This window comes from Oryzias latipes, chromosome 1, assembly GCF_053564925.1.
Source record: "Oryzias latipes strain Hd-rR chromosome 1, Olatipes_Hd-rR_3.1".
Taxonomy (NCBI): Eukaryota; Metazoa; Chordata; class Actinopteri; order Beloniformes; family Adrianichthyidae; genus Oryzias; species Oryzias latipes.
Window position 1 is genome coordinate 16,247,501 of NC_136237.1, and position 12,142 is coordinate 16,259,642.

The 12,142-nt window shown below is 40.0% G+C and overlaps 1 protein-coding gene across 2 annotated transcripts in view; it reads left to right on the plus strand.

Moving 5' to 3' along the window:
• syngr1b (synaptogyrin 1b) overlaps window positions 1-12,142 on the plus strand; it is a 39,549-nt gene that overhangs the window by 22,594 nt on the left and 4,813 nt on the right. For both annotated transcript variants that reach the window (XM_004066073.5, XM_004066074.5), the window contains exons 2-3: window positions 2,165-2,402; window positions 11,961-12,106. In XM_004066073.5, the coding sequence (XP_004066121.1) occupies window positions 2,165-2,402; window positions 11,961-12,106 (384 nt within the window). The remainder of the gene's footprint in view (window positions 1-2,164; window positions 2,403-11,960; window positions 12,107-12,142) is intronic.

The window sequence follows — 12,142 nt, forward strand, 5'->3', positions numbered from 1 at the left end:
CTCCAAACTCAAGGTTCACCTTTAGCTTACTCTGTTTTAGTCTTTCAGTTACGCAGATACACTTTAAATCCATCACTCAACATAATCCCAACACAGGCTGCCGACAAGCATAAACTGGCCTCAGCCCAGTTTACCCCTGGCAAAAAAAGCTTCCTGTAGTTTTTGTCTGGACTGAGCTGTCTTCTATCAGCTGAGGTTCTAAAGCAAACTGACGGTACAGCACAGCGGAGTGATAAACTAACAGAACAAGTGTTTGACCATGGCACCATTGAAAGGGGATGAGAGCAGATTAGATTCCATCTACATTACTAACTCCTGTTGCTGACTCCGTTTTGTACTCTATTACTTAAAAGCTTAATTTTTACAAAAAACGATGGTGCACCTAAACATTCGGATCGCCTTATAAATGGAATAATTCTGCTTGTGTTTACTGATGTCGAAACAAATTTTGAGAGATCCACAATGCTCTGTGAAAATGATAAAAAAAAATTATACAAGTTGCAAACAAATTTGAGTGTTATTGTGAATGCGCCAATGCGGCTAGTGTGCAGCTGTGTTGGACTGTGTTTCTTTTACGTGTTACTTTCAAGGTTGGGTGTTTTTGTAAATACGCTAAAACGGCTAACATGTAGCAGTGTCAGACTGTGCTTTTTATGTGTTACTAACAAGGTTGGGAGGTCGTGGAGCTACAGTAATATTTGTTGTAGCGATATCGATCTGTTTTTTTTAGCGTGTTGCAAACAAGGTTGGGAGTTACGGGCATTGTGAATACGCTAATGCAGCTAATGTGTCACATGTATTTTAAAAACTGACATACTCATCTCTGACCGTTTTGTTTCACTTAATGTGCCTTGTAGTTCATTGCGTCTTATGTATGACAAAGGTTAGAGAATAGACCATTTATTGACAGTGTGCCCTAAAATCCTATAGTGTGGTAGGTTTTTTGGGTCTTTACCCCGTTAAAGAAAATAAATGCAGACCCTTTTTAACAGATCCTTTCTGGAGGGTTAAAACTTCTTTAACCATTAACATGACTGGTAAAAGAATATACAGGTTTTTTTTTATTGCTCACCATTTCTGTTGCACCAGTAATGTTAGGTGGGGGTGTGAGGGGTTGTAAGCTAGCGGGAGAGCTCGTAAACAGATAAGTGACGGGAAGTGGGGGTGGGGTTACTCCGCGCCAACAATCCTGCTCACATTTTAGAGGTGAATTCCTGACATACTCTTGGTTTTTAAAGAAATGGCATGTGTGTAATTAATTAAAAGACCACTGGGAACGTTTTTTAAATAGATCAAAAGATTATCAGGGTGGGACTTTATTACAATGTTGCGGAGTGTTTAATTTTTCAAAGCATTTGTTTTTGTAGATAAGTAACAATGTCAGTGCTTATTCCCCTCTAGTTATTCACAGTCAAAGTGGAAAAAGAACAGCAGATGCAATTATTCATAAATGAATTTAAGGCTCGTAAGAAGAAAGTGAATAAACCACGGTCAAAGCATCCCTTTAATGTTTTATACTCATGGCATGTTACGGGGGGAATAGGAGGGACGTACCCAGGCGCAGAGAGGAGAGGAGGCAGGAGGATGCAGGGAATGGGGGTTTTAATAACAAAACTTACAAGAAAAAACCAAAACCACTGCTTAAGCAGGCTCGAAGACTCGAAAGACAAAACGCTCGAAAACAGGCAACAGCACAAATACAAACTATCACAGGAGGAGGGGAAATACAAGACTTAAATACATACAGACAAACGAGACACAGGTGAACACAATCAGGCAGGATGGGGAACCAAAGTAAAACTCACAACAAAAACAAAACAGGAAACCCTACAAAAGAAAACAGGAAGTGAACTGAAAACATCACAGAACAAAAAGGAAACAAACCACAAGGGCAAAGAAACAGAAACCGTAACATGGCATTATTATTATTTGTTAACTGATGCTCATAACTTCAACTGTAGGTTAAGAAACAGTTGCTTTTTTGTATTCATAGGAAAAAACATTTCCATTTTTTCCATTTTTGAGTCAAAGTGCATTTGATTGCAATTTTGTTAACTTATGTTATCTTGTAAACTTTACTGTTTGATGCTTGGACTCTTTGGTTCAAAGCTTTTACATCCCCCATGTAAACTCTTTTTTTGTTCTTTCTTCTTTTTCATTCAAGCTCTTCTCCATCGTGATTTTCGGCTGCATCGCTAATGAAGGCTACATCAACCGGCAAAATGAAATGGAACAGTACTGCATCTTCAACCGCAACCAGAATGCCTGTAATTACGGTGTCTTTATGGGCTCCATGGCCTTCCTCTGCTGTATTGCCTTTTTGGCTCTGGACATCTACTTCCCTCAGATCAGCAGTGTCAAAGACCGCAAAAAGGCTGTACTGGCTGATATTGGAGTGTCAGGTAATAACGTTCCCACCCTATTTTTCTCCTTAAATTGTTGATTTTTCTTTGGATATATGGCACCGGTAGAGGAGCGGAACTTTTCAATTAAATTATTATTGAAAGTTATTCATTCATCTTCTTCCCTTTGTTCCCTTTCGGGGTCACGGGGCTGCTGGAGCCTATCCCAGCCACTTACGGGCGAAGGCAGGGGACACCCTGAACCGGTCGCCAGTCTGTTGTAGGGTCACAATCACACACTCATTCACACTTAAGGCCTGTTCACACCGGGACGAATTTCGCCGGCGATTTTCGCCGACGTTTAACGCCTCGTGACTAAACAAAGGGCACCAATGAGAGTGTGCACACCGACGCGTAAAAACGCCACGCGTCAAAAAAAAAACGCCTCGGGTTCGTTTTTTTTTTTCGACGCGTCGCGTCGAAATCTACTCGACCAATGAGAATGGCGCTTTTGCTCACGTGTCTGGAGCTTCTGAAGTTACAGTAAAACACAACTTGGGGGCGCTCAAACACAAAACTGCCTTGCTGAGCACACATACCAGCGAAGAAGATAGACGCCAAGTAGCGTCTACACAGCCGCGAAGCAATAATGACGGACATTCTAAAACATCCCCGAACCAAGTACCAGTTGGAGCTACTGGTGCTTGAAATATTCATGTTTTCTTTGTTTGATTCTGACAAGCGTGTAAATACTTGCTCTCTTCTTCTGAGTGAAAAGCGACTTTAAGAAGCGTAAAGTTGCGCAGCGCCACCTTGTGTACAGGAGTATTTCTGTTTTACATTAAGCGCCATCTAATGTCAGGGAATGAAATTGCATGTTCACTCCACTCATCGTCAGCGAAAATCGCCTGGGTGTGAACACAAAAAACGTGGCGAAAAACGCTGGCGAATAACGCCTGGCGAATATTCGTCCCGGTGTGTACGGGCCTTCACATTCACCCCTATGGACAATTTAGAGTTGCCAATTAGCCTATGAAGCATGTTTTTGGACGGTGGGAGGAAGCCAGAGACCCTGGAGAGAACCCACGCATGCATGGGGAGAACATGCAAACTCCACACAGAAAGATGGTCCCAACAGATGGTCTGTTTCAGGTCCCCCAGCCGGGACTTGAACCGGGGGCCTTCTTACTGTGAGGCAAGAGCGCTATCCACTGCACCACCTTATTCAAAGCCCTTATTGAAAGTTATATTGAAAGTTGTGTAGTTACACACCAGTTGTCTGATGCCAAGGGAACCTTGGTAAAATATGACATTGTTTTACTTTGGTGGTACACATGGACAAAACTGTCTATTCATTTTTTGTAACTCCAGGTGTTTTACTCAAGCCCATTTTCACATCCATCTTTGAAAGATGTGCTGGTCTCAAGAGCTCAGTATTATTGACTGTTTGTAAGATTTGCACCGCTTCCACGTTTCACACCAAGCCTCTTCTAACTGCAAGTGGCATACATGCACTAGTAGAAATGAAGAGGATGCCACTTCCTGCTTGTCCAGGGGGAACACCATGGGCTAAAAGTGGGTTCAAGAACCTGCATTTAGCGCATTCTTGAATACGTGTCACATGTCCAATGTATCTGTAGCTTTAAAGAAAGATGTTTTGTGGATAACTGGAAGAGTCAACAACTCCTATAGTTCATTGAGCAGAAAGATCAGTGCTCTGCTGATTCTAAAACTGATGATATAACTGATTTATCTAGTTACAAATCTACATTCTTGCAGCATCAAGCAAGGTCTCACTTGCTGTGGATCAGTGAAAATAACTATTGGAGGGACTAATCAGATTTCTATGTTTAACTGTTTGATGGAGACCTCTGAGTTTAGTGGAAGCATGAAGAATTTAACTATCTGACCATATTGTGCCAGTTGTAAAGTCAGGTGGTATCCTGTTTTAATCCTGCTCTTAATTTTTTTTAATACTAAAATTTGTGCAAATTTGTGAAATTTTCCTCAGAAACTTTTAAAATTTACATAAATCTTTTTAAGAAGGGCTAAAAGTAGTTCTGTCTGCAAAAAGAGACAAGTTCCAAAGGTCCCATCATTTTTTGCAAATATTTGCGCAGTTGTAATTTGGTTAAAGTCCCTTTAGTTGAAAGTAGTTTGAAAGTTATTTTCCGTATTCAACCCATCCCCAGGGGGAGCAGTGAGCTGCAGACAAGGACGCACTCGGGAAGCGTTTGGGTTTAACCCCCCAATCCAACACCTTAATACTGAGTGACAAGTAGGGAGGCATTAGGTCGCATTTTTAGAGTCATTGGTAAATGACTCGGCCATGGATTTGAACACCTAACCTTCCGTTCTCAGGACGGACTCGATTTAAGCCAAAGTAAAAAGTAAACATAGATATGTTTGCTGTATAGCACAAATAGACAAATAAAATGTATTGATGTGATAAGACATTTAAAAAATGTTACAAAAAAGCATGTAGTAAGTCATTTCAGGGGACAGAAACTGCTGATCCAGGTCAGCACACTGTGGCATTTAAAGACATGGCTGCTACAATTGACCTATCCTTTTAGCCCTTTCTGACCTTAAATTCATCCAACTTTCCGTTTTATAATCCTTAATTTGATCCAAATGTTCCTCAGCCATCTGGAAAAAAACAAGTTAGAGCCTTAAAATGGTCCTGCGTAGCTATACTTGAACGCAAGAGTTTTAAACGTAGAAACGTGAAACGTGTGTTTACGTCTGATTACATTTACTTTTCACTGGAATTGGCTTCTTGAATACCCGTTACTAAAGGGGTGGAGTGTATGTAGCATAACACTTCTAGTGGGACAAAAATTACAAGCAATATTGGAGCTATCCACCCGAACAGTTTTGAGTGAGATGCCAGGTAGGACGAGGAAAACCGAGATTGTGGCCTGCCCAGCATTTTTCCTATGTCATAAATAAGCTCTTTTTTAAACCCTGAACTTTTGTCCGCTCCTGATTCACAACGATTTAAGTAAATAAAAAATCAGAAATGCTATTTTAATCTTAATTTTTCATTATATATGTCCTCCATCATCAGAAAATTCCACAAGAACGCCAAACACCAAAAACATGTTTTTTATCTTAGTGGGTCTTAAAATAAAACGTCATTCACATACTAGTCATATAAATTGAACAAACGTGAAAGATTATGACCAAATCCGAATTCCTTCCCTACCCCTACATTTAGTCCTCCAAGCAGAGAGTTATGGAAAATAGTGTCTTCAAACATGGACATTACTATCACTTGATGACGTCTTGAGTAATCGCCGGTCATCCACGTTAGCACGTTGCTGCTGGCGCCCAAAAAATACATACATTATTTTATAACTTTAAGAAGTCATGCAAAAACAAAACATCATTACTTTCATTTAAATGTAAACTTCGTAACACACCCAGGTGAAGAAATGCATTTCTCCTCTGCATCACAAGCATGACTCAGAACTCAGATCCCCATAGAGGGATTGCCAGCCCTGGGTCACTAAGTCTCCCCCTTAGTGGTTTGGACACCACTATGGCTCTAAATACCCCTACAATTGAAGCAATAAGGGAGGAGCCAAAGGGATAGGGAATGAATCAATACATTACAGTGACCAAAAGACCAAAAAAAGTATTTATTCCAAAGGAGCATTTACTGTAATTTTCTTATAGTTTTTATTTAAAAAGTCTTTTTGGTAAAATGTTGCCGCTAACTTATGCATAAGGTAATCTTCTACCACCTGAATTCAGTGGCACAACATAAGTAGAATATTAAGAATCCTTGATGAAAATAGGGGCCATTTTAAATCAAATAGGTGTAAAACTTGCTACAGGTGTGCTAACATGCATTAGAGATGTTGTGGAGGTGTTGTTTGTCCGTCTGCATCTCTGTGTGAATATACCAATGACGCAGTTGAGTCTCTTAATGAGGATGTTCTTGTCTGAGACCAGATTCTCCTTTTCTGCTTCTATCACTTGTTTGTACTCTTGTTTTCTGTCTCAGGCTACATCTACATCATGTTTTGCATGCTAATGAAATAAAGGAACAGCTGGTAGACTAATGAGAATGGATGTTTCTAATTGAACCTCCAACATTTTCTCCCCCGCTACCACGCTTCCCGTTTTTGACAAGCGTTTTCTCTTTTATCTTTTCTTATTGTGATCTTGCAGAAACAGAAAAACTTCAGAATTCTTTTTTTTTTATTTTCTGCTTATAAAAGCCTGTCAGTATAATATATTAACTGATTCATATTTATCGTGTTAAAGATTCACAAGTCAAATATAGGGGAAATAAATAGTTGGTTCTAAAGTGAAGACATCAGAACTCTTGTCCAAGAAGTCCTTTTTAAAATTAAAGAGAAAAAAACTAACAAAACAAAATGAAAAAACAAGACATACTTTTTTGTAAACTAGAATTTGGAACTGGTGAAAACTGAGGTATGCACACCCCTTTAATTTTCATGACAGCGTTTTGTTCAAGTTTTAGCAGCTGCTCTGAAAATGAGGCGTTTTCTGTTGCTGTTGGAAGGATGGAAAATATGGAGTCCTATACTGTTCATAATTAAATAAATAAATATTTAATTCAATAAATAAATATGACGTCATGCAAATACACAATCAACCAATAAATCTCTCATAAATATATAAAAAGATCATGAAATTGTGAAAAACCTGCACACTGATTTTAAATTAGCCATTGTATTATTCAATATATTTCATTTTGCTTTAAAAACATGTTCATTATTTTAAAACAGCATTTTAAAAATATTCATTTTAATCATGTGGAATATATTATAATTTTACGTCTTTTTTCAGAACCTCGGATTTCAAAATCAATATTTTCCAAAGTAGCTTTGTTTTTATTTAATGTTGCTGTTTTTCACAATGGCTGATTTATTTCATGAAGAGCTTTTTCAGGAGAATGGGTCTGTCTGTCAATCAAACTAGACAAGGCGGAGACACTTTTCTGATTGGCTATTCCTTTACCCAGACATAAGCAGCAGCACCCTAACTCCCCTGACTGTATCGATCGAAGATGCTTCAGCAAACGTGATGGCGCAATGCACACCCCTCAACACTAGGGGTAGTATGCACCTCAACACATCCACAGTGTTACCATGAATTGGGCAGTTTTGGTTCTAAATTTGCGGATAAAAGTGGCTTTGGGCGAGTGTGCATAATTCAGGTGATTTTGTGGTCGGTTTGGCAATTTTCATCTTCTCATGAACGTATAGTAGTGGCCTAAGTTAGGCTGAGTGATTGTTGGAGTTCCACTAAGCTTCTATGAACTGGAGTTTCCATGAACGCACCATGCCGCGTGTGGGAGGGGCTACCAGCTAATGTTTTTAGCCTTATAGCCACATGGAGCGGTTGCTTGTGCTTATCTCAGTAACAATGCATGGATGCACAATGTACATGGAGAGTGTTAAGATGTCAGAAACGTCATCGCAGGAAAGGTTCAACATTTTTCTTGAGAGGGAAAAATAAAATCAGGACCTGATTATAATCATTGTCTCATTGAAAATAGAAAAATATCATAAGGTTCAGGAGGCCCGAGCAGGCTTGTCCCGCTTTGCGCAGCTGCCTGGTCTCACTCTGTCGATCCTCCTGCGAGCCGACATATGTCACGATGTGAGCTGTGAGTGAATGGCGTAAGAATGAGGAGTGTGAAAGATGTTGACGACCGGAGCTCCTTTGTGGTTTGGTTCACACAAACCCTCAAACTACAAAAACAGAGTTGTGGATGTTTGCATCTTCTGCAGCAGACAGATAGTTTGTCTCTATTTGATCCTCTAATGTCAGCAAAGCCTCGCGGATATTGCTGAAATATGTCATCTCTCTGACTGGCACACCGCTGAGCGGGTATCTAGGAATATGAGTCGATTTCCATGGATCAGCCAATGAGCGTTTAGATCCCGCCCACTTTCACTGATTGACAGATAGACTCATTCTCCTGAAAAAGCTCTTCATGAAATAAATAAGCCATTCTGAAAAACACCAACATGAAATAAAAACAAAGCTACTTTGGAAAATATAGATTTTGAAATATGAGCTTCTGAAAAAAGACAGAATTATAGTAAAATTCAACATGATTAAAAATGAATATTTTAAAATGCTGTTTTAAAATAATGAACATGTTTTTAAAGCAAAATGAAATATATTGAATAATACAATGGCTAATTTAAAATCAGTGTGCTGGTTTTTCACAATTTCATGATCTTTTTATATATTTATGAGAGATTTATTGGTTGATTGTGTATTTGCATGAGGTCATATTTATTTATTGAATTAAATATTTATTTATTTAATTATGAACAGTATAGGACTCCATAGGAAAAGGTGGGCTCACCACTCGCCAACAGAGATCAGGTTGATGGTCAGCATCACAGTAAATATTCCTTAGTTGTGGTTTGCTCTAACGTCAGTGAAGAACTCGACAACTGTCAAACATGTCTAAATGCTTAGTTTTGTGCAAATTTTAAAAGTATGTAAGGTATAATTTTGGGCTTTAAGTCACACCAGGAGCAGTTGCAGTTGCCAACAAAAGCACAATAAAGAAAAAAACGATATATAAGTCACAGTTGGAAGAAATTTATTCAACAAAATACGAGAACCAGAATGGACATTTGAAAGGCAAATCATAATAATGGAATAGATAACAGTAATAGACTGAGTGTTTGCACGCTTCACTACCGTAACACGATAAATCTAGTACATCAGCGCAACACATGAACAACTATTCAGATAACTATAGCATAAAAAACATGTTTACAAGTCAACTAAACTCTTTATATAACTTGAAATCACAAAATCAAAAATGAATTCTTTTTCCTCAATGTTGCTTTGAAACATTTCCGCCAAGCCTGGCGTACAGCTGCATTCAGACCGGGTTTGTGACACTCTAAACATGCATTTTTGAACACACATTTAGCCCATAGTGTTCACACTGGACAAGCAGGAAGGGGTTTCTTCTTTTCTTTTTTTACCGTTTACTAGCTCGTGTCCGTCACCTGCAGTTTGAAGAGGCTTGGCGCAAAATGGCAAAGCAGTGCAAATCTCATGAATCTTGCTCCAGGCTTTTTCTTTCATAGCTCTATTCCAATATATGAAAGACCTGGGGCCTCATTTATAAAACTTTGCGTAGGATTTGCGTCAGAAGTGGCGTACGGATGAAACATAGGACGTGCGTACGCACAGAAATATTCGGATTTATTAAACCGTGCGCACGCACATCCTACGCATCTTTCCCTTTATAAATCACAACCGATTCTAAATGCAGCGCAGCTTTTTGCGGCTACATGACACGCCCACAGTTGCCCATAAATAGTCCGTGAAACGCCCACAAATTAATATTCATGGCTTGCTAAATCATGGCAAACACAGAGAGGAAATCAAAAAAACATAACTTCACTCAATGTGAAGTAGAAGTTATCGTTGGCGAGGTGGAAAAGAGGATAAAACGTTGTTTGGAGGGCACAGTGTGGGCATTACTAATGCCAAAAAGGCACGTGAGTGGCAAACGGTGGCAGACGCCGTAAATGCTGTAGCCTCACAACCTCGGACCCTGGCCGAAATAAAAAAGAAATGAAAGAAATGATCGGACATCAAAGTCGAGGCAAAAAAACGTCTAGCGCTGCATCGGCAGAGTGTGTCCGCCACGTGGGGGGGTGGGGGTGGGGGGACCGGAGCTGAACCCTCTTGATGAGAGACTGGCGGCTATTATTGGGGAATCCCTATTAAGTCCCCCTTATCGGCGTCCTCCTCCGCCTCAGTCACCTGACTGAGACGGAGGGGACGCCGACGCGCCAGGGTCAGGCTGACACAGGTAAGAGAAATTATTAAAATGAATGCAGTCAAGTCACATGTATGCAGGCTACACAATTACAGATTATTAATATAGAACAATTTTATTTTAGTTGCTGGGTGTTCCAGCAGGGCCAGTGGTTACGATGCTGCAGCTGAGCAGCCGTCTGGACCCAGCGTCTCCACGGCACGCGGCTCTCAACCCTCCAGCAGTGGACGCGTCCTCACCGATGCAGTCCTTGAAATGCAGAGGGAAGTCAGTAGTTCAATCAGAGAGGTGGCCAAGGAGTTGGGCGAAATCAAGATCGCCCTGACTGAAATAAACTGCACGATGAGGGAATTCTTAAATAAATAATATTTTCCACACCTCTTTTTCTTTATAAGCGACGCATCACTTCCAAACGCTGGCGCACAGCAGCAGCAAATGGCTCAAATGCGTGGGGATGGGGTTCAGGGTCGGGGCCAACACAGCAATCAGCGCCAGGGGGTAGAGGCACGTTTTTAAGCTATGCCACATTGTGTAGCACAGCACATGCCAGCACGATTTGGCACACACTGTCACTTTCACGTGTTTCTTCCATCTGCCGACGGTGTCGCCGTTTCTCATTTCACCCGTTTTTGTGCGTACGCCTGGGTCAGAGCTTGCGTGGAGGACCGCACATTTTCCCGTCAAGTTTGCTTTTTATAAATCTCAACTATTGCGTAGAGAGTGGCGTACGCCTTCTTTTGTGCGTACGCAACGTTTATAAATGAGGCCCCTGGTGTTGTATAATTCCAGCCAGGCACAAACCACAATTAATGCTCGTGTCCAAATTAACTATTCACTGTTTAATACACTATATTGCACGTTCGGCATTTTGTGGACTTGTCTGGATACAAAAATCCAGTGCCCTGGAAATTTCCCATTTTAAATATTTTTTATGTGAAGAAAATTTATTTTAATTTATTTTTTTATAAGCCGTCCCAGTTTTCATTTTCAGAAGTTGACTTATAAATAGTCATCGTAAGATGTTCGTATTTATTCAATTTTTACTTCAGGAAATCTGTTGTGTTAAATTTGCAGTTTAAAATAAAAAGCAGTTGACATGGTGTTCAAATTGCTTTTAAATCTAGGGTAGTCCCATACTATTTGGTTGTTTTTTTTTTGTAGTTAAGGAGTAGGGAGTAAATTCGGACATTTTTTCTCCTCCATGATTAATTTTTAAACTGTTGGCACTTCCATGAATTAAAAGGGACCCCATCCATACGTCACTACCAAATACGTCCCTGATTCTTCATAGTTCAGCCTGGTTTAATGGTCATATGTTTTGTATCTAGAGAGTAAATGGTTAAACGTGAATGTGAGAGTTTTAAACATGGAAGTCCAAAACATGCGTTTACATTGACTTTTCATTGGAAGTGGCTGTCTGAAGGCTCTTGGGCGAGGGCAGTGGGAACATAGCTTCAGACTGAGCGGTGCTTCTTCTTCTGCGTTGCTGTCAGTAAAAAAATCTGATATACACACCCACAGTGCCCTTTAGCGGTTATATTTATTTTAAAAAATCACAAATAAGTTGCACCCCCAGCCGAGCTATGCAAAAAATGCGACTTATATTCTGAAAACTATAAAATATATTTTTGTTTGTTCCTTGTTTCTTTCTTCCCTCTATTATTTTTTTCTTAGAAATCAAGCATCGACTTATTAAAAAACAATGAAGACAGAAGCAGGGAGACAAATCAGTACTTTCTGCTCTTGTTATAGGGAGTACTGTGGTTCACAACCATAATTTGAACTTTGATCCTGTATGTTTGACTTTGTTTTTCCAGCATTCTGGTCCTTCATGTGGTTTGTGGGTTTCTGCTTCTTGGCCAACCAGTGGCAGGTCTCCAAGGAGGAAGACAATCCCCTCAGGGAAGGAGGGGATGCAGCTCGGGCAGCCATAACCTTTTCCTTCTTCTCCATCTTCACATGGGTGTGTTTTTCTTTTATCAATTATTATTTTGGTCAA